This window comes from Muntiacus reevesi, chromosome 4, assembly GCF_963930625.1.
Source record: "Muntiacus reevesi chromosome 4, mMunRee1.1, whole genome shotgun sequence".
NCBI lineage: Eukaryota > Metazoa > Chordata > Mammalia > Artiodactyla > Cervidae > Muntiacus > Muntiacus reevesi.
Window position 1 is genome coordinate 143,219,513 of NC_089252.1, and position 25,108 is coordinate 143,244,620.

The following is a 25,108-nucleotide window of genomic DNA, read 5'->3' on the forward strand; positions in this document are numbered from 1 at the left end:
CCTATCTCACAAGGTAAGCACAAAATGAGGCAGTCCAGGTAAAAGCACATGGACCAGGGCATGGCCCATGGCAAGAGCACAATGAGTACTAATTTCCTTCCCTTTTTAATACCAAAGAACAGAATGGTAAGTGCCTTGAGTTTCTCTTTGTTGAGCTACTGGTGGGGATTAACTATTAATCCTTCCTCTCCCTCTATGTCCAAAGATCAATGGTAGAAACAAGGTCACAACTTCAGACCAAGGCCTGCCAAGGCCTCAATGTCTCCCCACCCCCATCTCCTGCCTCCCACTCCCTAGTGGGCAGTTGGGTGAGGCTTGAGGCGGTGAAACCTCTACCAGTGGCTGTCTCGTCATTCCGAGTGTGGAAGGAAGGACTGAAGGCAGTGCATAAGAGAAGAGAGCTTCCATGGTGGGGGCTGGACAGAGGCAGAAAGAAGGGCCAGTGACTCCATAAATGTGAGTGGTGAACACAGAGACATAAACCAGAGATCCCCCCCAACACAGCTTTATTAACACCCCCAGCCGACACCAGCAATCTTTCCACATGTGAGGTCCCAGGGGTGAGGGGGACAGTGGGGCAGGGCCTGAATGGTGTAGTTACCCATCACTCAGCAAATAACCCAAGAGGATGGCCCCATGTTCCTGCCAGTGGCCCTGCAGCCCCCAGCCCAGGCTTAGCCGCTGCTTCCGGCGGGGCAGGGGGAGCTTCCATCGCTGCCTTCTGAGGACCCGGGCAGGGGCTGGCCCATGCGATCCACGCACCAGCAGGGACCTCGGCGCTGCCCCTGGGAGGAGCGGCACTGGGGAGAGAGGCATACGGATCAGCTGTGCCGTGAGGCTCCAGCGGGAGGGATGGGAGGGGCCCCCGGGGTTGGGAACGCGCTGTGGACTCCTGAGTCTGAGTCTGCGGGAACCTCTGAGTGTTCTCAGGATAGTGAGGCCCACTGGCTTCCCTTCTCCACCCACCAGAGCACGCCCGTTCTTCTAGGCCAGAGCCGTGGTTCTCAAAGTGTGGTTTCTGAACCAACAGCATCACTAGGGGCCATGTTAGAATGCAAATTCCCAGGCTCCACGGGTGGGGCTCTGCCACTGGTGTTCATGGTAGGGTGATTCTGATGCTTATGTGAACCTCTCTCAGAGTTAGATGTTCCTTAGATAATCTCGACTTCCCTGGTGGCTCAGACTGTAAAGCGTCTGCCTACAATGCGGGAGACCCGGGTTTGATCCCCCGGTTGGAAAGTTGCCCTGGAGAAGGAAATGGCAATCCACTCCAGTACTCTTGCCTGGAAAATCCCATGGATGGAGGAGCCTGGTGGGCTACAGTCCATGGGAATCCGCCTGCAGTGCAGAAGACCTGGGTTCGATCCCTGGGTTGGGAAGATGCACTGGAGAAGGGAATGGCTACCCACTCCAGTATTCTGACCTAAAGAATCCCATGGAAAGAGGAGCCTGGCAGGCTGTACAGTCCATGGGGGTCACAAAGAGTCAGACACGACTGAGCGACTTTCAGTTTCACTTAGATAATCTAACCCTTCCCACAGCTGCGGTTAGCTATTCTCTGTGCGTGGCCCTAAAGCTGGGAGAGCCCTAAAGGCAGGCCAGCCTCTCATTTATACAACTCTGTAAAGCCCCTACCCAATCGTCGTGTAAGATGGGCCAAGGGAGGGGAGGAACGGCCTCACCTGCCGCTTCCGGTAGAAGCCCCTATGGTCACAATTAGGCACGTAGAGGGTGTGAGCCCTGCGGAAGACCTCGGTCTGGAGCTGCTGCAGCACGGAGTCCAGATGTTTGCGGCAGGGACCCTGGGAGGACGGACAGCTCCGCTGCAGAGCCTGCTGGGCCTGCTGGGCCCACCAGCCAGGCTCCCAGGACTGGGATGGGAGACTTTGCCAAGCCCAAGGGAGTGGTCTCAGAGGAGAATCTCCAGGGCTCTCCACCCCTTCTGCACCCTGCCAGCCCCAAACGCACCATCTCAGAGTCTTGGACGCCCCCAAAATTGGGCCGGGCGGGAGTGGTAGAGGTCCCCGAGTTCCTCTGTTGGTCTCTGCGGTTCATGTCCTGCGAGCGAGCGGTTCCTGCTTGGGGCTTACCCTCCTTAGGATTCTCCCCTACAGACACAAGAAGAATGGGGGAAGAAGAGCCTGGAAATCAACCAGATGTCAAACAGAGTCAAGTGGAAAGGAGTGGGACTTTCAGAGCAGAGATGGGGTTTAGAGTCTGGCTCCACTGTTACTTTCTCCAGGCCTCAGTTTCCTTCTCTGAAAAATGGTGATATTACCTTTCATGATAATATCCCCAGACTAGTTTTAAGGCTTATAAAAGACAAGTACTTTGGAAAGCGAAAATCAATACCGTACAGGCATTGATAAAGAGCCTTGGGGCTTTGGGTGAAAAGGCCTGGTTGTTCCACCGGAGGCCAGCAGGGGGCGCACCAAGCCAGGGAGATGGGGCAGAAGAGAAACGGCGGTGCGAGGGGGTCAGCAGGGACCCAAGTGGAATGTGTGTCCCCGCTGTGACCCTAAAGTGACTCAGCCTACCCCTCCCAGGCTGGAGACACAGTTAATTTGGGGGCACTGCAATGGGGGCCTTTTGGTCCCCCGAGGTTCAGCCAAGCTCAACTCCCGCGGTCCCAGGAACCTGTGCGATTCAGCCCTTCACCAGGAGGTGGAAGGCGGGCAGGTTGCAAAGGTGCAGGAATGAGCGGTTCCAACCTGCAGTCTGCTCCTTTTTCTGGAAAAAGTTTTATGCACGGTACTGGGGGGCTTGGGGAGAGCTCAGAATGAAAAGGGAAAGTCAGAGTGTCGGGGCGAAAAAAAGACAGGGAGGAGAGTCGCCGCTGCTTGGAATCTGCCCCAGCTAGAAATGAAATATTATGAGCCCTGAAGTGATGTCTCTCCCTCTCCACGCACAAAGACAAGCTCTGCTCAGCCCCCAGACCTCAAGCCTAGACAGCTGCTCCCATCTCAAAACCCAAGATCCATTTCTTCTGCAATCCCAAGTCTTATCCTTCTTCCTCCACACTTCTCAGATCTTGCCTCTCATTCTCTCTATTCAGTATCCTACCACGACCATGCTCCCAGCTGCCTCCTGTGACCCACCCAGACCGCTGCTTTCCAGAACCCCAAACAGTTTGGACCCAGGCATTTGGGACTGAAAGAAACTGAAAGTTGATTTCCCATCCCTTCCCATGGAAGCGCTCAGATGCCCCTGGGGGGAGGGGGAGGGGCGTTTACATTTCCTGCTCTCCGCATCTCCCTGCTGCCCCCCATCTTTCAGGTTCTGACTCACTTCTGTCCCACCCACTCAATGACTCAGCCTTCTATTCTCCTCTCTGGCTTAGGGTGGGGTGAGGTGGGTGGAGGGTTCTGAAAAGCTTTAAATCATAACCCTGATTTGGCAGATTCCTTCTTTTCCTACCTCTAACCCTCCCCCTAGGGGCGGGGGAGAGGGCTAGCGGCAACCCTCTGACCCTAGTCTAGTCTAAAACAGCTCTGGATTTGAGCCATCTTCTATTTTTCACTCTATGTTCAGTTGCTTTGGACACCCTGATATTAAAAGGAGGTATTTCTTAGTGTGTTCAGGGTTTGGGAGTCTGGAGTTCTCGTCCCTCTTTTTCTAAGTGGAAGCTGGGAACAATGTCTGGGTCCTTTCTCCAGCTTGGGGGTCTAGGGCTGAAGGAGCTGGGCCTCTGTGGCATAGAGCAAGTCCCTAAACCCTTCCAACCCTCCCTTTCCCCTCAAGAGAAAATAGGCAGAGGGGGCACAAAAGGCTGCGGGGTCAGACATCTCCCTGCTTCATCCCTAGGGCCGTCAGCCTCACTCCAGCCCTGTAGGAGCTCCCCGCACTTGCCCTTTCACCCCCCAGAATATACCACCCCCCTCGGAGCTCAGGATGGGAAGCGAAAGTCAGGGTGTCAGGCGAAGAAAAGACAGGGAGGGGAGCAGGCACTGCTTGGAATCTGCCAGAGATGGGGAGAAGGAAGCGTCCATCCGCCCCGAGCTCATCCCTCGGGGACCCAGCCTGCAGAATTGCGGGGCTCACGTGGGCGGGGCAGGGGCGGGGCGCGGCGGACTCACCCGAGGGCGTGCGCGCCCGGCCGCAGCGGCCCCGGCCCTGCAGCAGCGCCCGCAAAGGCAAATCCTCTTTCTCCGGCGGCTGGCACTGCAGTCCTGGGGCGCAGTTGGGAGTGTAGACCCCGCACTGCTGCCCCTCCCTCCTGAAACAGCCCCCAGCTTCCGTACAGCCTTCCGCCGCCGCCGCCGGCCCCCCATCCTCCTCCTCCGCGCAGCCCCCCGGACAACCCGCCGACACCCCCTGCCCGCAGCCTGGGCACCTAGCCAAGGCGCCTCCTGGGCGGGCAGCGAGCAGCAAAGTTAGCAGCAGTGGCGGCAGCAGCCTGTGGGGGGTCATGGTCAGGATTGTTGCCCCGTCCGCTCCTCCCAGAGCAGTCGTAGCGCAGCTGCTGCCCGCCGCCGCCCCTCTGCCTTAAGTAGCCGCCGGCAGGGGCCGGGCCCTTTAAGAGCCAGGTGAAGGGGGGGCGTGTGGAGAAGGCAGGGGCATCCCCCAAACTGGGTGGGACTGGAGAGGCCCCCCCTCCACCTGGGTCCTCCCCACTCTTCTCTACCTCCTCCCTTCCCGGTTTCTGTTTTCTTCCCAAATTACTCTGATTTTTCTTGCTTTGTTCCCGGGAATCTCGCCCGGAATTTGGGAGCTGGACTGCTGGCTGGAGGCCCTGGAGGGTGGAAAGTGGTGGAAGCGGGAGAGGACTGGAGTTGGGATGAAGGGGAAACCTGGAAGCCAGTTCGGGCGTGTGTGTGGCGGGGGAAGGAGACCCAGGGACCCCGGTGGGGAGGGAGAAGATGGCGGACTTAAGGGGACGGAGAAGGGGTGGTGTGGGGGTCGGAAGGGGGATGTGGGCGAAGAAAAGAGAGAAAAGGCGGAGACGATGGAGAAGTGTGGTCTTGGGAGAATCGATTGCTGCTGGGAGAGAGTAAGCCCAGGGCGAGGAGAGGAAGGGCAAAGCTGAGGGAGGAGCAAGAGAAAGTTTCCCTGAGATGTGACTGAGGGGAAGGCAGGTGATGGGGCCAGACTTGGGTAGGGTGCTGGAATGCTGGAAGACGGGGGGAGTACACCTTGAATGAACTGGCAGAAATCCTCGGACTATACTGAGGCCATGAGGGTCTGGGAGGATTGTGGGCCATGGTGGGGGGAGGCAGCGAGGCCGCAGTATAGCAACAGGAGAACTGGCTGAACACCTGGGAGGTAGGGATCGGTGACTGACCAGCTGAAATTATGGGGGTTTGGGGTGGGGAGGTAGAGGAACCCATACTCTGGCTGCTCTAAGGGACAGTGGCCAAAGAGCAGACCTCAACCAACCTCTGTCCTTCATCCAAGTCAGCCCACCCCTCCATTCCTCTCCTTTCCCAGAATCTGGCTCCCACTCCATCCCCACCCAGTATCATCCATTGGGTTTTCTGGATTATTCAGGCTGTTCTATGCCAAGGGAGGTTGGACGGTGATGGGGCTGAGTGTTTTGGGTCAGCCTGCTCTCCTGGGCTTTCACTCCATTGGTCTGTCCACCCCACCTCCCCCACCCGTGGCCTCCCTGCCCATCCCCAGAACTCCTAGCTGAGCCTCCTTCCTAGAGGGAGGAAGAAGGACCGTTTCCTTCTGCATCCCCCACCCACACAGCTCTGGGTTACGCAACACTGGCCATCTCATTCTTTCCTAAAACAAGGGCTCTGGGCAGTGACTAAGTTTAAATTCTGGGCCCCCAAGCAAGAATGTCAGCAAGAGCTTCCTGAACTTTTCGGTAAATGAAAAAAAAAGTTACTCCCAGCACCCTCCCCACAGGGCTGCCCTTGGACCCTAGAACATCTTGGAAGCAGTATCTTCCGGTAGCCTAGAAACAGTGACGCAGATTGGGTGGGCAGGGAGGATGGTGCTGGGGCAGTGGGGAGTGCAGCTCTCCTCTACTCTGGGAGGCTCTGGGGCCTCCTGCTTCAAGCTCTGACCCCAGGGTAGTGTGCTCCATCCTGTCCCTCCATCCTTATCACTATTGATTTTGCCCAGTACATGTCTCTGGCTAGGGCTTTTCTCCTGACTCCACCTTGTTGCTCTTGAATAAGACGGAAAATTCTGTGGAAAGTTGGAATGGGAAAGAGATGGCCCCGCTCCCTGCAGGATCGCAGTGTGGCTTTTAAAAGTTTGGGTAAAGTGATTTTGCAGGTTATATTGCACAGAAGCCCAGTACTCTGCTAGCCTCTCACATCCATCGCTCCCTTCCCAACCTCCCTCCCCCATGCACCCTCCTACATCACCTCTACAGACTTTCCCTGGTTATACTCCACTGCCCGGCTGGGTCCTGCCCTGTAGCCTCAGCACAGTCCTGAGCAGCTGGGTCCCACCTGCCTCCTCAGCACTGCTCTTCCCTCTTCCTCTCCATGCCTCCTGCCTAGGTGTCCAGGGCTGTGTGCTTCCAGTGCTGAGATCTAACTAGGCTCTTCCTTGCACACTGAGACTCTCAAACTCTGCTTTCCTCCCTTTGGGATGCCTTTCACCTTAGCACCCAGAGCAGAGGTCTGAAGGTCTCAGTAAGTGCTCAGGATGGAGCCTGGGTCAAAACAGACCCCTGGGACCCTGTCTGGCCTCTGTGGAGAGGAAGCTTCTGTCATGGCTGTGAAAAGGCTAGACAGCTTGGGCTGTTACTTAGGCTTTTTATAAATAAACTGTGACAGGACTTCCTCCTTCTCTTACAGGTTACACTCTGTCCTCCTCTCACCCAAACTGGTCCCGCCAAACCCACAGCGCCATCAAGTGCTAACTTCCTTTTGAGAATGAGGGGTAAAGGAGGGGGTCTGCCTGGATCCTTTTGAGTGTTGAGTCTGCAGAAAGACAAGTGGTAGCACAGTCTACAGATGGAAAGCCCCAGAGAGATGGCTAAATGACCACATCATGATGTGGCCTAAGTCTGGTATGGGTCTGATGGGAACTGTTGTGATAACCGCAGCTGGTCTCCAGCCTCTGATTTCTGCCATCTTTCCCACATGCAGCCTCCCAATTGGTCTTGCTCCTGTGGCTTTCTCCTCCTCAAATGCCTTTGGTGGTACCTATGCCCTTCTTCCCTGCCCATGGACCTGTGCTGCCATATGGCAATCATGACCCGGTGGACAGTCAGCCCTGGAAGCACACTCTGGTTCAACCAGTTGGTGGGATCACCCTTGGCAGCTTCTCATCTCTGAGTCTGAACTGAGATTAGGGGAGGTGAAGGTGTGATGCTCAGAGGTAATCTGGACTATAAGTCTTCAGCTCATAAGGATGAAACTCCCCCCTGCCATTCCTCTTACTACAGACCAGATTCTGCCACCTCTTCCCCACCTGCTTGGCTAGCTGTCTGCCTTTCTCTGAATTCATCCATTATTGTGTTGCTGTCTTAAATATCTGCTTATCTTTTCTCATGTCTTATTTTTCCAATTAGATTATGAGTGTTTTGCGAATAAGAGCCCCATACCTTCTTCATCTCTGGACCCCCAGCTCCTAGCTCATCTTTGGAATTGATACAAGTAAAGGTTGTTGATTTGGGTGAGAACAAAGGCAGTCCTGGGGGAGGGCCTTGAGAGGTGAAGGGGTACATTGTAACTCTCTGGAGGCTCCACTGGTGCTTCTATACTTCTGAGCTAGCCCAGGTGACCCAGGGCAGCTCTTGGCTTTCTCAGTCCCTCCTCTCACTTTCCCTATCCCTCCTGTTGTTCTCAGAGTAAAGGCCAAGGAGACTGAGTGTGGTCAGGGTTCAATAAGAGAGGGAAACCTGGCCCCAGGATAAATCAAAGAGGGTTTCCTGGAGAATAGGTCTTTAAAATAGAATTTAGGAGAAAAGATAGGTTAAGATAGGTTGAAGAGAGGGAAGGGTGGAGGCTGTCTCAGAAAAGCACATCTTTGTGTAAGAGGTATGAGAGTATAGTGTCATGTAGCGGGTGTGTGTGCATGACTTGTTCTGCCTAGATTCCCAGTGTCCCAGTTATACCAGAGAAAGGTGAACTAGAAAGGGAGCAGAGAAGTTTTCTAGACTGGGCTGGAGTTAGCCAGATGGTTAGGAACTGGGAATCATTAGTGAAGAAGGAGTAATAACTGCAGGTCTGAAGTTTGCTTTTTTTTTTTTTTTTTTTAATAATTACATGAATAAAAATCAATAGATTGATAGAGCATTTATTTATGTGGATGTAACTATATGACATGGACATAACTAAGGAGGAACTGTGTTCACAGGGAGCTTAGAATTAATATCTGTCCATCCAACACATGCTTAACACCTAAAAAATCAAACAGGATGGTGGGGTATTCTAGGATAGAATGCAGACTAACAGGTAAATCTAACTATATTATACATGCGTGACATAAACACACCAAGGTGGTGAGGGGAAAAAAGGTGCTGACTTAAGTAACTTTGGAAAACAAGTGTTTCGACTGGAAAACTGTAAGGCTACTGATAAATGGAATGGCACGCTCTATACGCTACATAAACACTGTACTCTAGCTGATAAATTCGTTGCTCATGGGCTTTTTTTTTTTTTTTTTTCTCATGGGCTTATTGATTAAAAATTTGGAAACTGCTCAATGGGGTGGAGCAAATAAGTAATGGGTATTAAGTTTCTTTGTCTGAGAGAGAAGTTACAGAGAAGTAGAGAGGAAGGGTAGAATCAGCCCTGTGGTACTGGATTAGAGTGGAAGATACCAGTACAATCCTTGTGGATTGGACTCCATATTGTTAAAATGTCACTTCTCCCAAAATTGATCAATAGATTCAGTGTAATGCCAATTAAATTCCCAGAGTGCTTTTTTGGTAGAAATGGGCAAACTGATTGTCTCATACGGAAATGCAAAGGACCTGGAGTAACTCAAACCAACTTTTAAAAAGAACAAAATGGAAAGACTTATACTACTTGATTTCAAGACTTGTAATAATAAAAACATAAAGGTAAAAAAACAGATCAGTGGAACAGAGAGTCTAGAAATAAACCCACAAGAATATAGCTAATGATTTCTTTTGTTTTTAAACACTTTAAAAATTTTATTTATTTTTGGCCACACCCCATAGCATGTGGGATCTTAATTCCCCACCCAACCAGGGATTGAATCCATACCCCCTGCACTGGAAGCATGGAGTCCCAACCACTAGACCACCAGGCAAGTCCCTGAAAGACTTTTTTAATAACAGTTGTTCAATACATGTTTGACAAAGGTGCAAAGGAATTCAGTAGAGAAAGGACAATCCTCCCAACAAATTCTGCTGGAACAATTGGATCTCCATGTGTAAAAAAAGAAAAAGAACTTTCATCTCTACCTCATAACATACACAAAAATTAACTTAAAATTACTCATAGATCTGAATAAAGTTGTTAATGTATAACCTCAATCTAATAATGAGTAAAATGATAGTCAGATAAAATGAAACCGAAGGACATTATACAAAATAATTGGCATCTACTTTTCAGGAAAGACTGAATAACTGTCCCAGATTAAGGAGCCTAAGGAAACATGACAAGTAAATGTTAGTCACAGATCTGGGGTTCTAATTCAGATTTCCTAATTTCCGGCCTACATCCATTTCTGACACCTATTTCCATTATGCCAAGTGGCTACTGTTTATGTTATAGGAGAGCATGGCTTCCATTTCATTCAACATCTGTAGAGCACCTCTTTATGGTAAGAATAGGATAGCTCCCAGGAGTCAGAAGGAGCCCACACTCCAGCAGAGAGACATCTACACACATATATTATTTTCATAGTAAAAGTAAGACTGTAATAAGTGCTGTAAATGAGGTGCAAAGAAAATGGTATAAGAATACAGAGGAGGGGGGATGTCCCCTGGTGGTCCAGTGGTCAAGACTTCACCCTCCAACGCAGAGCCTGTGGGTTCCATCCCGGAAAGGGGGGCTAAGATCCCACATGGCCAAAACACCAAAACATAGAAGCAATATTGTAACAGATTCCATAAAGACTTAAAAAAACAAAACAAAACAAAAAAAACCAGAGGAGGGGAAAAAACCTTCCTACCTGGAAAAGAGAAATTTGGTAATGGAAGGAAATGGGGAAAGTCCTCCCCAGAATGGCAATAATCACCCTCCAGTAGGTGTGCGATAAAGGTCAGTACCATATCTATCTTCCCTACTCATTATGGCCCCAGCGTAACTTTCCTTAAGTCACACCAATCCCTCTGCTATTTACATTCGAAGTTTTCTCCTGGTAGGAATGCCTTGCCCAGAATGAAGGCAAGGTGACATGAAATGGAGTTCGAGAGAATATAAAGCATACCGTAATGGTATAACTCTGGAGAATAGAAAACATATGGTAACAGGCACACGTTATGGAGACCAGTCTCAGGCTCTGCACACGCAAACAGGATTTAATTATAAGACTCATTTCATAAGGACATTCCTACAGAACTCTTAGCATCACGTCTGACACGGAACTGGCGCTGAGGGAATAGTCACAGTATTTGTGGGTACGCAGCGACCTTACCCGCCCGGGGTGGGAGCCGCCCCTTGACCGGCCAGTCAGCGCCCGGGGCGCCCAGTGCGGCGTCCGGGCCGCCACGTCGCCGCCTACCACCCTCTCGACACCCGGGTTTACCAGCCCCTACCCGGCGCTAGGTACCCGGTTCACCGGGCCGCGCCCAGTCCGGCCTGCGTCCTTCGATTGGCTCCTGAAGGTGCCTGTCGTCCTCGGCCGCTGCAGATTGGCCGGAGTGGGTGCAAAGGGGCGGGGCTGGGGAAGCGTAGGAAGGGCGGGGACCCGGATGTGTGTGGTGGCGGCGGCCGAAGAGCTAGTGTGCGGAGCTGAGAGGCCTATGGATGAGGAGGACGCGGCGGCCCCGGTAGGCGGGGATCGGGGGCGGGGTCCCGGAGGCCTCGGGTCGGTCTCCACCGAGCCTGAGGCGGGAGGCGGGAGGCGGGGGTCCTGGGCGGAGGCTTCGGAGTCAGGGGCGGGGCCTTGCGCTCTGGTCGCTGGGCTTCCTCTCTGGGGACCCTTCTCGGCCCAGTGCAGGGCCTGGGGAGTCTGGGCGTAGTCACACTGACGGGCCAGTGCTCCCTTCCCCCGGGTCTCCTCTGAGTGATCCGGGTGGAGGCGGGGCCCGGTGCGGCCTCCTCTCGCTGGTGCCAAGGCTATGGGATTCTAGGCAAGCAGATGCCCCTAGGTCTGGGGTGCCAGCATCAACCTGGGATCGAGCCCTGGCCAAGTGCCGAGGAGGCCAGTCCTAGGGCTACCCCACAGGTGCACACCCTCCTGAGCCACGCAGTGGCTTGCAGCTACTGCAGAAGCTTGTAAATATGCGCATGGGGAGTGTATTTAGCCTAGTCAGCTTCCTAAGCCCCTACTGTGTGCAGGACACTGTCAGGCCTTGATGGAACCCTTGTCCCAGGGTTTGGGATATGGGAAGAGAAAGTAACTCCTCTTTTTGTCACTTTGGGGAAAATTCATTCACCTATGCATTAGCACTGTTGGTGGTTTAAATACCTGGGTCATCCTACTCCTCTCCATCTTCCCTACTACCATCTTTGTGGATGCCATCTCTCATTAGAACAGAAGCAGCAGTCTCCTCATTGTTTGCCACTCTGTTTTGCTCATCTTGTGATGAGTTTAGTCTCCAGCCAACCGCCTGAATGATTTTTACAATCAGATAAGCCTTAGAAACATATAATTTCCTTGCTTAAAACCCTCCAGAGCTTTCCCATCATACTTGGAATAAAATTCAAACTCCTTAACGTGGTCTGTAGAGCATTTGATCTGGCCCCTACCTTCCTTCCATCCTTTTCTGATACATTTTTTTTCTGCCTCACATTCCCTGCACACCAGTCACCTATCTTTTTCTATTTCCTATCATGCCAGCTGCCTTGCACCTCCAGACCTGTGTTCTGGCTGTCCCCTCTGCCTGGGATGCTCTTTCTTGGGCTTATCACATGCCAATCACCTTTTCGTCTCATAGAGTTCAACTCGTTATTCTTTCATCACGTCACTCTGCTTGTTCCTGCACTGTCTAACACCGTCATATCTGTCTATTGTCTATCATGTCTCCCTCGGTAGAATGGAAGCTCTATGAGAATAGGCAGCTCATCCATCTTGTTCACAGCTGTATCCGTAGCACCTTGGACAGCAGGAGCACATAGTGGGAGCTCGGTAAATGTTTGCTGAATAAAAGGATGAAGGTGTGGGATGGGAGACCGGGATGGGGAATTCGTGTAACTCTATGGCTGATTCATATCAATGTATGACAAAACCCACTGAAAAATAAAAATTAAAAAAAAAAAAAACTTTATTGCTAGAAAAAAAAAAAAAGGATGAAGGTGGGGATTGTTAAGGTCAATATTGGCAACTGGCTTCAAGTCTAGAGTCCTTTCTGCATTCTGGGTAGAACCGGCCAAGGTGCTCAGGGCCCTGCTTCCTCCTCCTCAAGTCCCTTCTCCCCCTGGCAGGTTTGTTCTCATGAACAAGATGGATGACCTCAACCTGCACTACCGGTTTCTGAATTGGCGCCGGCGGATCCGGGAGATTCGAGAGGTCCGGGCTTTCCGATATCAGGAGAGGTTCAAGCATATTCTTGTAGATGGAGACACTTTGAGGTGAGTTTCAGGGAGGGCTTTCACATTTTCCTTATTTTCCTTTCTGTGCCAGGTCTTAGAGACGAAAAGGGGCTTTTGCAGAAGCAGACAGCTGTCTACACTGCGTGGGGATGCAGTGGACTCTGGAGGCCTTTCTGAATGGAGCAGTGTGTGCTTCTTTACCTTGCAGCTCTCTCTGCCTGTGTCTCTGGATCCCTCTGTCCTGGTCTGTGTGGGAAGCAGTCATGTCAGAGATGGCGGCTGCTGGGGTCTCAGGAGTTGCCCAACTGTCTTTTCGAGAGGACTCCAGTGAGTCTGTGCGGTGCCTGGGTCTCCTGCCTGCATCTCTTGAGTTGTGTTTGGTGAAAGAATGACCAATTCAAAGGCAATGGACTTCCTGTTTTGGGAAGGATGGCCCTGCAATGCATCTTGCTCACTGCCTTCCAATCCTTTGGTTTGTGTGTTTGTTTTCTCTCTGTTTTCTGGCTTGAAACTCTCCCCTGAGTCCGTTGGAACCTAATTCTCTCACAGAGTTGTCACTGGAAGAGGGACAGAAGTAGTGCTGTCTAGCCTGGAAACAAGAAAGTTGAGGAGTAGGGAGTGAATAACTCTTTCAATCAATGAACGGCTTTGGTCCAAGGGATGGAGACTAGCCATTCTCAAACTCCACTGAGGACAGAGCCAGAGGAAAAGGGCTGAAGCTGCAACATGAAAGATTGAGGTTAGACAGGGTGTGAGACTGCCTAATAGGCAACTGCAGGAGGCTCTGCCTCCTCTTCCCCACTGGCAGTGAGTAAGCCAGGCTTACAGTGGTCTGGTATGGGTTGGACCCTTGCTGGAGGCAGCGGGTGACCTCAAGTATCTTGTTATGGTGTTTGTGCAGATGTCCCTTGTGACCAGGTGGATTCTCCTCTCTGCTGGCCCTCACAGGGTGGGGGCTGGGGACACTAAGGTGCTCCCCCAAATTCCTGGGCTAGGATGCTAATGAACCTCCCTCTCCATTTTTCCTTCAGTTACCATGGAAACTCTGGTGAAGTTGGCTGCTATGTGGCTTCTCGACCCCTGACAAAGGACAGCAATTATTTTGAGGTGATCGAGGCTATGGGTGGGCAGAGTAGGGGGTGAAATGGTTTAGATCCAGGGAGCTCTTTTACTGGATTCTTGACCTAGTTCTATAAACTTTCCATCAGGATTATCCTGTTGGCTGGGAATAGGGCCCAGGATATCATGATGCCTAATCTGAGAGGCACCGTAGAGTCCTATCACCCTGTTCCTTTGGCTCTCCTGCCCTTCACCTAGGTAGAATTTGACCCATGTCTTTTCTCACCCCCTCACCCAAGCTCAGCATCCCCATCTCCTATCTTTTTCCATGACTTGGAAATTATGTTCTAAGTAATTGTGGTAACGTGGGCCCCCACTTTCCCCAGTTGTCCCTCTGGGTGCCCTTTCTCTTTGACTCCCCTGTCTCCTGGCTCTTTGAGCCTCAACCCCTTTTGATGTCTGTTCCCCTCTGTGCTAACTGTGTCCTGCTCTCCTCCCTCCAGGTGTCGATTGTGGACAGTGGGGTCCGGGGCACCATTGCTGTGGGTCTGGTCCCTCAGTACTACAGCTTGGATCACCAGCCTGGCTGGTTGCCTGACTCTGTGGCCTACCATGCTGATGATGGCAAGTGAGTTGCCTCTTAAGGCACCCAACCCCTTTTCTGCGTATTTGGGAGTCTGAGATATAATGGACTACCTCAGGGTGGCTTTGGCTATTCCTGAGGTTAAAATGTCTGCCTCCAATGCGGGAGACCCGGGTTCGATCCCTGGATTGGGAAGATCCCCTGAAGAAGGAAATGGTAACCCACTCCAGTATTCTTGCCTGGGGAATCCCATGGACGGAGGAGCCTGGTAGGCTACAGTCCACGGGGTCGCCAAGAGTCGGACACAACTGAGCGACTTCACTTTCACTTTCACTGGTTTTGGAGTGTTTTCATAGATTTTTCTGAAAGGTGGCCTGTTGACTCTCCTTGGAAGTTTGCAGACTCAAAGGGGAGGGTGGAGCTCATCCAAGGATGCAGGTAGATGGTGTTGCAGAGTGATCGAGAGCAGGAGCACTAGGGAGAAGTTGGGAGGCCAGGCTCAGATTGAGTGTCGTTCCGCCCTGTCCACAGGCTTTACAATGGCCGAGCCAAGGGTCGCCAGTTTGGGTCAAAGTGCAACTCTGGGGACCGGATTGGTTGTGGCATTGAGCCAGTGTCCTTTGATGTGCAGACTGCCCAGATCTTCTTCACTAAAAATGGGAAGCGGGTAAGTGGGACATCCTAAGTGGGATTTAAATGGCTTGAAGCTGTCCAGGGACTTGTGTGAGTGCTGTGAAAGAGTCTGCTGGCTGGGACTGGCCCAGGGCCCCCTAGGCTCATTTCCCATCTTCTTCAGTTCAGTTTTAAATTCTCCTGGGCTCTCCTGCATGTAGAAGACCCTCCCCTCACCCAGGGGAAGCTGGGACTGTCCCCAGGTGGTAGACACAGAGGGACAAGTTTATGCAGTGGAGGAGGGGCAGGATTTGTGGGGGACAGAATGGAGTGATGTGGAGGAAGGTTTTGAGCAGGCAAAAAGAGGGAGAGTTTATGACCTGGCTCTGTAAGCTGGAGGTTGTCTTGGGACTTTTGACTTGAGTGCTTTTGAGGGTATGTCTTTTCTGTGTTTTGTGTTCCTTGTTTCACTTCTCCTTTCCTTCCCTCTTCAAAGTCTAGTGATGGTGGAGGGCTGGGTTAAGAACACATAGGACAGACCCCGGCTGTCTTCCTTCTCTTCCCCAGCCCCACCTCCTGCCCAGGGAAATTGCTTTCTCAGTTCTCCACTGAGGGGTTTTTCTCCTTTAGCATCTATCCTGAGCTCTCTTCCTGGTCCAGTCCACACTCAACATGTACCAAAAGTATTTGGCAGCATGTTGAGAGACTTGGCGTTTGCCTTCTAGCTCTGTGAATTCCTTCCTCAGCCAGGAGTGCTCAGCAGCTTTTTAAAAACTTCTCCGTACCTTTGTTTTGCTCTCCTGTCAGCGTATGTGATGATACCTGGTTGCATCATTCTCAAAATTACCCTTGTGAGAATTAGATGAGCCGTAGGAAAAGTGAGTCAGGCGGTAGCTCCCTCCTTTCTTCCCTCCCGACAACACAGGTGGGCTCCACCATCATGCCCATGTCCCCGGATGGGCTGTTTCCGGCAGTGGGCATGCATTCTCTGGGTGAGGAGGTGCGGCTGCATCTCAATGCTGAGCTGGGCCGCGAGGATGACAGCGTCATGATGGTGGACAGCTACGAGGATGAGTGGGGCCGGCTACACGATGTCCGAGTCTGTGGAACCGTAAGTAAGGGGTGGTGGGCAGAGGGTGCCTGGGGAGCTCTAGGGGCCCCAGCTCTTAGACTCTTAGGATTGTTTAGGATAGGCAGTGAAGACAGTGTCTTCTGTAGGGTTTTGGAAAGTGAGAATTTGGGCAGGAGTGCCTGGCACCCCGACACGATCCTTGAGTTCAGGTCTGTGTTCTCTTAACATTGGTCCTCCTTTCCTGCCTTCCCTTTTGTTTGAGAGCTCAGGCTCATCGCTCAACCCTGGGAAAAGCAGTAGCTCTGCTTTGCCTTCTTTGGTTCCTTCAGCCCTCAGGGCAGTGCACACTGCTGCCCTGTACGTCTGTCTGCCTTTGAGAGGCTGGGCTGACTTTGGAGAGGCCGGATGCCTGGACCTCCCTTTTGGCTTGAACCCAGCCCAGCTGGCCCAGCTTTCCATCCACCGCAGTGTGGGACAGGTGTTGTTGTAAATCCTACTCGCATTGGTAGAGGTTCTTCGAGATCTTTTTTGAGTAAGCATCCATGTCAGTCTCTTTGGCCTTCCTACTAATAGAGGATGAGAATGGAGGCGAATGGTGATTCAGTGAGAGTCCTTGACCCTCCAAAGCTGGCCTTTTCGTACATCCCATCATACCTGTGTTAGTCCCCTGACTAGATTTTAAACTTGGGTGGGAAGTGTATAGACCTCGAGGGAAGGAAATTCTTCATACTTACCCTCTGTGCCTCATGCTAGCTTGGAAGTGGATGGTTGCTGAGTCAGGGGTCTGGCCCTGACCTCTAGTGGGCTGCTCAGGCCTCCCACTTGGAATTGTCGCTCTGCTGCCCTCCCGCCCCTGGCTCAACCTTTTCCTCCACCCTCTGGCCTTCTCACCCCAAGCCAGGCTGTTTTTAACTCAGCCTTTCATAGCAAAACAGAAGCAGTAGGGGGTGGGAGTGGGTTAAGAGCAAGGCTCTCCATTTCTGGAGTGCAAGGTGCATCCAATCCAGGGAAAATGGTAGGAAGCGTGCACTCCTGCAGCTTCTCACACTCTGCACCCCCTTCTGGCCCTGGGGTCCAGGGACTGCAATGGCCACCAGCCTGGAGGCCTCAGATGCCCACTTCCTGATCTTCCTCTCTTCTTTCTTTTCCCCTTCCACCATCATTCTGACAACATCTACAGAGCTGAAGTTGGGGCTGAGCCAGGGCGATGTTCCAGCTCTCACCCTTGACCTCTCCTCAAGTTTTCCTGGCACCTTTCCCTGCCTGGACCTGTCCCCACTCGGCTCCTTGCTCCTCCCAGGCAGTCTTTTCTAATTGATGCGGAATCCTGTAGATGTTTATAAATAGCCTGCCTTCCTCTCTGCCCCTCCCCCAGTGCCCTCAGGCCACGCATTTAAGAATTTTCTTTTTTCTTTCTTAAATGTAAGCTACTGAGTTTAACTCTTCTCTTAAGCCCCAACCCCAGCTAGGGAGAGCTGGCAGGGTAGGCATGCTATTCCCTGCATACTTGCTCCTCTGGGGCTGCCTCAGACATGAGCCTCTTGAGGGACGCCTCTTCTAGTCTTGCCAACCACCCCATCTTTCAAGTGAGGGTGACTTACCCAGTTTCTTCCAGCCCTTTGACCCGCCATCCCCACTCTTGCCTCCTGGTCACCTCCTTCGTGTCCCTTCTGACCATCCACTGTATTTCCGATCTGGTGATCCGAGTGTCAGCCTGCAGGAGCCTGGGAGAGGTCACTGGGCTGCGCCTGTGCCTCCTGTTTCTAAAGATGTCTAGTGCAGTTGCTTCTCCCCTCTGCCCTTCCTGTTTTTACGTCCCCCTCTGTGCGGAGCCCTTCCCAGGGACCTCGACCTCTGCTATGGTTGCAGCCTGTTTCTCCTGCTCTGATGATGTTCCCAGGAGAGCACCCTGTGGAACCATAAAAGTCTGGGGTGGTCTGGGGCAGGCTTTGATGCCATCCCGCCCAGGTTTCTCAGTGTGGGGACTGTGGGCCTCTTAAGTGAGACAGTTTCTTGATGGGCAGGACGTTTAGCATCCCTGGCTGCAAGACCCAAGATGCTGGTAGCTCCTCAAACCACGCCCCCGCCCCCCAGCTGTGACTGCCTGCGCATTCCCACGTATCCTCTTGTACTGCTGAGAAAACAGTCCCAGAGAAAATTAGAGAGACTTGATCAAATGTCACAGTGAATTAGTAACAGAACTAAGCCTAGATATTCCTTCTGTGACTCCTCCCCCCATCTTTCCCACTCTCTGATATATGCTGCCCTCTACCCAGGCCCACTCTACTGTAACCAGTCTCTCCTGCCCCCTTCTCACAGGATGAGTCCAGAGTTCCTGGGCGTAAGCCCGCTTTCCCAGAGACTTTCCTGTCTAGTGTCATTAGCCAGGGGCTTCCTAGGTGAGTCTTCTTGGCCACCTTGGAAGGCTTTTACTTCTGTCTTTGTTTCAGTTTTATAGTCTCAGTTATCCTTTCTCACTGGTTCTTCCCAGACAGAGACTTCAACTCCAGACTTTTTTTTTTTTAACCCTAACAATTCATTCTGAGAAGTTTGTAACATACAGAAAAGCTGAAAAAGTAGCACAGTAAACACCCACTGGGTCTCCATTACCTAGATTAACAGTTGTTAATATTTAGTTGTGTTTGTTTGATCTGAGGATCTATGTGTGGACAGACCTGGCTCTTTCCAGAGGGCAGTCTTTCTCTGCTTCCTGTTGTCTTACTTTCCCCTCCTAGAGAGCGCCCCCTTCCCAGAGCTCTGGGATGCTGAAGAGTTGCTGTTGCAATGTTGGCACCAAGATGGGGGAGGCTTCCCCTCATCCCCATCCCCAGGCCTTGCGCAGTGTGCTTAGGTGACATGCTGAGGGCGAGGGGCAGTCGGCAGGGCTGGGGGTTGGACTCATTCTGTTTTTGTTCCTCGTTTCTGTTCACAGCTCCTCTGACAATTCCTTAGTGACAGGGCAGCAGCTTTCATACACAAGTGGGGTGAATGAGGCCCCACCCTCTCAGGGGTCCTCCCCAGACCCAACCCAGGAGGAGACCGTGTTGGGGCCTGAGCTGGCTGGTGGGAGGCAAGTTCCTGGTGTGTGTTTCAGCTGCTTCTAGGCCCTGGGGCACTGAGCCCTCCCTTGATCCTGTCAAGAGGGATTAGGGTCTGGCAAGGGCGGGTCGCAGCAGGAGAGGAGGCAAAGAGTAGGTGCTGCCTATGAGGGAGGGGTGGGGTGTAGGAGGCTCTCTGCACCCTGGTCTGCAGCCTCTGCTCTTGGGGGTGAACTGTTTGGCCTCTCAAGGCTTCTCTTGTGTGTAGAGGGAGGTATAGGGGGGTCTTGGGAGCCTTAAGGAACGAGTTCCCCTACCCCCATCAAAGATGTTGATAGGGGCATTGTTTGAGGAGAAAGCCTTGGGAGGAAGACAGTTGGTCATCTGGGCGGAGTCATCTGGGGAGTATCCTAGGGAAACAGTGACCAGTCCTGAGAGCCTCAGGGGCCATTCTGGTGCTGGGGTAGGGGGGAGGGCTGAGATGGAAGATCCTTTCCTTCTTTGTGATTCGCAGTTTCAGTCTGTTGTAGCTTTGGGACGATTGTTAATGTTTCGGGAGCATTGGAACATTGGGGTATTCTAGTATAAACCCCATTTCCTGAGTTCAGGAAAGGCCGACGTGTGCATTTATCACCTGCCGGGCTCAGACTAAGCCCATGGCACTCACTTCACTTTGTCACTGGTTTTTGGAGATGCAGGTGGTGGTTCCCCTCTGACTGTGCAAGGAGCCCAGGCTTCTGGGTGGTGAGCCGCAGTGCTTTCTGAGCTGCTCTGCAGGGTGGGGAGTGATTTTAGAGCCCCGAATTAGTGTGTTGCATTAGTGTGTTTCATCCTCCTGGACTTGTAGCTTAAGGAAGCCTCCCCACCCTATCCGTAGACAAAAAGGCAGCCTGCCCTCCTCAGGACCCAGGCAGAGGGAATGGTTGGGCGGGTTTTTCCCAAGGATCAGGATCTGGATCCGCTGTCTTTTGGCTCTGAGAATGGAGAACACTGTGTTTCCTACACTGAGGCCAGTTGGATGCTGTGGGTCAAGGGCAGCTGTGGGGTCCCCCACCCAGTTCGGCAATGCAGAGGAGAGGGTGGGCTGGGGGCTGCTCAGACTGGGTGGAGTCCATGCTAGTTAATGGACTTCAGACCCATAACCCCACACACCCACCCCCGGCCTTGGGGGGAGAGAGACAGTGGAGGAATTCAGGCTGAGCCGAGCCCACCCAGAAGACCAGACAGAATTTAGACAGGGTGGGCCTTCACAATACTCGGTAAATCAGACCACCTGCAGGGGAGCTCTTTCTCATGGAAGAATGCAGTGTGAGATAATGGAGACTTGGGCTAGGAGTGTGACATCGCGGAACCAGGGTGCCCTGAAGTGTGTACAGTCCTGGCTGGAGGAAGGAGGGGAGAAAGGTCCAGTGATCTGCCGCACACCTCTAGCTTTTCTCCTGGTGCCCCTGTCCCCTGCCTGCCCGCGGTTGTCTGGGGCGGAGGGGAGGATGGACTTGTGGCGCCAGGGTTTCAGGGATCCAGGGTGAGGAGGGGCCAGTGCCTCCCTGAAGGGGTGGTGAGGATGTGGCCTCTCCCTCTGCTGAAGACACACGGAGGCTTGGGCGCTGGTGCCAGCGAGCTTGATGCCTTTCCTGTTCAGGCAGGAGTTCTTTGCGGGGTGAGAGGCCAGTGTCCCAAGGCTTGCCTGGGAGAAGTGGAGGAGGTCCCCAGGGAGTGAGTTTTCTTCAGGGCCAGAAGGGTGGGAGGGTAGAAGAAAGTCTTGAGGGGCAGTTTGGCTAATTAAAAAGGGATTAAGGAATCCCAGGTGATGCTGAGGGTGGGGGACAGAGGGGTCAGGGTTGAGTCACAGCCCCACTATTACCATGACAACTGATAAATAAATCCTCCCAGATTGGGGGTTGCCGCCCCGTCTTGCCCGGGCAGGATCACCGTGGGGCTGAGGAGCCCCAGGAGCCCATCAGTCAGCTCCCCTCCACACCCCTGCTCCAGCTTAAAAGAGCCGCGAGGGGCTGGGAGCAGGAATGCCTTTCTAGCCCTGCTCTGCCTGTCTCCCCGCAACCCCCCACATTGAATGCAGGAGCAGACCTGGTCGGTCCCTGGCTCCCCGGCACCTCCCCAACCCGGCTACAAACAGCTCTGTTCAAAGCCAAGTACAACAAAGACCTTGAGTAGCGTATCAGTCCCATCCCAGGCAGAACTGGCTTCTGAGCTGTCTCCCCTCCCCCAGACATCTGGACTTGGCCCCTAACCTCCGCATTCTCCTTGGCCTCCCGGCCTCCCGAGGCACTCTGAGAAAACCGTCAGGCTTCCTCTTACCCTGGCCTTCGCTTCTCCTCTTCTCTGTGTTCAGGGCCCCTGGGTGGCCCTTTCCTGGCAGGCAGGGTGACCGAGGGAAGTGATGGCCGAGAGAGCCCTGTGTGGTCCTGGCGCCCAGCCGTTGGGATCTTGGGGCTGCTGTCCTGTCTCCCCACAGCGAGGAGAGCGTCCTTGGCTCAGTAGGCAGGTGGGTGCAGTCTTCAGTAGGGGGCTCAGCTCTCTTGCTCCTGCTGCCACCTCCAGTCACCCACCCCATCCCTGTTCTCCCCTGCCTGCTGGGAACACTGAGTCCCTCCTTCTGCCTCCAGCACCACTTCCCTTTCAGCCGGGCTTTCTGTGAGAGACAGGAAACTGGTCCTCAGACAGCCTTGGAACCAGGTTTCCGGGGGGGTGTCAGCCTGGCCCCCACCTCTGGCTTTCTCCCCACAGCTGCTGGAGTACTTGGGCAAGGGCAAGAGCATCGTGGACGTGGGGCTGGCCCAGGCCCGGCGCCCACTCAGCACACGTAGCCACTACTTTGAAGTGGAGATCGTGGACCCTGGAGAGAAATGCTACATCGCCTTGGGGCTGGCCCGGAAGGTGGGCACTAATGCTGGCTTTCTGCCTGGGGGGATGCTCAGCTCTGGGGCTTCTGGTCTAGAGCTGGGAGCTCCTAGAGAGGTGAAGGGGCCAGGCTGCAGAGAGGGGTCTTAACCTGAGACAGAAAGGTCGTGTGTGTCTGCTATGTAAGGGCACAGACCCCCAGTCACCTCGGGGCTGAGAGAGGGTTGTGAGCCTACCACACACACACCAGGGCCTAGATGGGGGGTGAGGGCACCCCACAACTCTGGCACCCCAGCACCTTCTCACTCGCCCCCACCCCCCGCAACCTCCAGTGCTTGAAGGTGTGAGCCTGCCGGGGTGGGAGCAGCCATCCGGGTTGTAGCTTGTTCCAGAAGGTGAGGGTTCAGATGCCGCTCTCCCATCTTCTTTTCTGCGTGGTACCACAGCTTTCCTTTTTTCACGCTGGCATAGGATTATCCCAAGAACAGGCACCCTGGCTGGAGCAGAGGGTCTGTGGCTTATCATGCAGGTGCGTGAGGGGCTGCGCTGGGGGAGCCGGGGCTGCGGGGATGGGGGTACAGGGACACCCGTTTTCCTGACACTGCGCGAGGGGCCTCTCCTCCAGCATCTGACCTGAGAGACTCTCCCCTGCTGCCCCCTGCTGTCCCCTTCCCAAGCTGCTAGCGCTTTCTCCTGTTTTTCCTCCCAGCCCTACAAGCCAGGGGAGCAGAACAGGGGCGGGGAAGCTGGGCCCAGGCTGGACATTCCAGGCCTCTGAGTTGGCTCCCTCTGCTCCCTTCCTGCAGATTCTGCATTTTCTTCCTTTGACTGGTTCGATTTCCTTGCGGGCTTTCTTTAGAAAGGACGAGCCTTGAGTTCCTGGTCCCACTTCTCCCTCCCCTCCGAGGCCCCTCTCTGCTCTCTGACCAGCTCCCAAGGGAGTTCGCCCCTCAGCCCTTTGAGGGGACAGACGTGTGTCTCTCTTCTGGTGCCCTCATCGTCTCTCCTCCCTTCCTTGGGGCCAGAGAGGGAAGGAGGGACATTTGGGCTTCCAGCGGGGGCGCGCTCTGGGGGTGTAAGGTATCAGCCCCTCCTGCAGGTGCGTGTAGTCTCCCCTCCTCCCAACAGACGACGGGAAGATCTTTCATGGCAGCGGCGTGGGGGACCCCTTCGGGCCACGCTGTTACAAAGGGGACATAATGGGCTGTGGAATCATGTTCCCCCGGGACTACATTCTGGACAGTGAGGGTGAGTGGGGGTGACCGTGCCCAACCTGGCTGGCCGGGCACTGGGTGGGTCCTGTGGGCAGAACCACAGGAGCTCAGGTTTCCTGGCCTCTTAGGTGACAGCGACGACAGCTGTGACACAGTGATCCTGTCCCCGACTGCCCGAGCTGTGCGGAATGTCCGGAATGTCATGTATCTGCACCAGGAAGGGGAGGAGGAAGAGGAAGAGGAGGAAGAGGAGGACGACGGGGAGGAGATAGAACAAGAGCACGAGGGCAAGAAGGTGGTGGTGAGTGCGGGGGTCTGGGGCTGGGCCAGGGTTGGGGTCCCTGCGGAAGAGAGGGTGGAACCTGGGGAGAGGGCGCAGGGTTGCTGAGTGGGGAGGCTGGTTTCCGGCCTCTGGACGCCCTCTCGTGGTCACCTCCTGCATCTCCCGCTGTCTCTCCTGCGGTGGCAGGAGTCGGGAGGGATGGGGTTCAGGCCTGTGTAGCCCCAGCATCATGCAGAGCCTGCTGCCCATCCCACTGTCCTCCACCCCTAGGTTTTCTTCACTCGGAATGGCAAGATCATTGGGAAGAAGGATGCTGTTGTACCTTCCGGGGGCTTCTTCCCCACCATCGGGATGCTGAGCTGTGGGGAAAAAGTCAAAGTGGATCTGCACCCCCTGAGTGGCTAGGCCTTCTCCCCGGACCTGCCCCTCCTCTCTGTCCCCTCCCTTTGCAGAACCAGGTACCCAGTTCCTGACTCCCAAGGATCTGCCTACCCAGCAGGCCCCAGGGGGTGTGTCGGCACTCTGACTCTACCAGATCAGGCCCCTGCCAAGCTCCTCCATGCTGTTTCTGGCCCAGGCCTGCCCCAGTCATCAGTCCCTGGGCGAGAGACCCTGGTTGGACAGGAACAGGCCCGAAGGGTGGTGTTGCTCTCTGACCAGGTCCCCTGGGTTTTGGCCATGGGCTCCTGCGTCGCCTTTCTGCACCAGCTCGTGTGAAGGGAGAGGAGTGAGTGCTTCTGTCTCAGCTGCTGTTGGGTCTGAGGCTTGAGAGGGTGGAGCCGGACAGCCCCTTCCCCGCTTACCGGTGTTCCTGGGGCGCCTCCTCGTTTGTTCCCTGTCCTCGTCCTCGTGGTCGTGTGAACCAGTTGCTGCTGTCACCCCCTGGCTGGGCTGGGGGGTTCTCTAGGGCCCTCGCTCTCCCTCACTGAATGCTCTCCCTAGAAGACTACTCGAGGGCCTCTCTTCTCTCCCCACAGAGCCAGCTCTCTCCCTCATGATCTGCTGGGGCACCACGGTCCCTGAGAACCCCGTCTCTGGCTCCCCCAGCTGTACACGTAGATGGTGCCCACAGCATATAGAGTGAGACGGGCTGTCAGGTCCGGGAATGGAGCCTTTGCTCCTGTCTCCCTCTGGCCCTCCTCAGCTCACCTGTGGCACGTTTGTCTCTAGTTCCTGAGGATGCAGGTTGAGACCCCAGAGCCTCTCTCTCCCACACGGTGAGGGCAGGACCCCAGAGCCCAGTGAGAGCCCGTGCTGCCCTGCCCCACCCGCACCCCGCTTGCTGCCTGTGCCAGTTGCCTGTTTTGCTTCAGTGTTTGATCTAGCGCTCACACGTGTCCTCCCCCACCAGCCCCTCCTGTCTCCTAGCCTCTTGACACAGACCCCTCCCCACACAGTGACTTCTGGGAGGGAGAGGGAGCAGGAGCCTTGGCCTCGGTTTGGGGAGAGTGGGCAGGGCTTTAGGGGAAGCGGTGAGCTGTTGTACTGCGGGGGCCTCCACTTTGGCCCTCCCTTCAGGCCCTGCACTATGATGTATGAAATGTATGTACAGACCAGAGATGTTTATACAGCCAATAAAGATGGAGTTTCCATATTTATCAGTACAGCCAGGACAGGGGAATCCTTTCTGGTACACAGGGCAGGGACAGGGCTGGAGGAAGGGGTGGCGAAGGGCACTTGCTCACGAGGCATGTGTGGACTGCTGTGGGGCCAGGGAGAGGGATCGTGTGTGTCCCACAGACATGGCTTGGGCCTGGGATGCCCCAAGCAGCACAGGTGTGGTCCTGGGAGACCCGAGGCTTTGACC

General features: G+C 54.1%; 2 protein-coding genes across 2 annotated transcripts; one reads left to right on the top strand and one right to left on the bottom strand.

Annotated features, from left to right (window-relative positions):
- Window positions 1–489: 489 nt before the first annotated feature.
- IGFBP6 (insulin like growth factor binding protein 6) lies at window positions 490–4,483 on the bottom strand. Its single transcript, XM_065934344.1, has 4 exons — window positions 4,077–4,483; window positions 1,969–2,108; window positions 1,683–1,802; window positions 490–800 (listed from the first exon to the last, which is right to left on the bottom strand). Exons 1-4 carry the CDS (start codon window positions 4,408–4,410, stop codon window positions 675–677), a joined length of 720 nt encoding a protein of 239 aa, XP_065790416.1. The 5' UTR covers window positions 4,411–4,483; the 3' UTR covers window positions 490–674.
- Window positions 4,484–10,749: 6,266 nt separating this feature from the next.
- On the top strand, window positions 10,750–24,905 carry SPRYD3 (SPRY domain containing 3). Its single transcript, XM_065934350.1, has 11 exons — window positions 10,750–10,873; window positions 12,471–12,617; window positions 13,610–13,685; window positions 14,141–14,265; window positions 14,752–14,887; window positions 15,758–15,943; window positions 21,691–21,840; window positions 22,276–22,333; window positions 22,933–23,052; window positions 23,147–23,319; window positions 23,572–24,905. Exons 1-11 carry the CDS (start codon window positions 10,851–10,853, stop codon window positions 23,704–23,706), a joined length of 1,329 nt encoding a protein of 442 aa, XP_065790422.1. The 5' UTR covers window positions 10,750–10,850; the 3' UTR covers window positions 23,707–24,905.
- The last annotated feature ends 203 nt before the right edge of the window (window positions 24,906–25,108 follow it).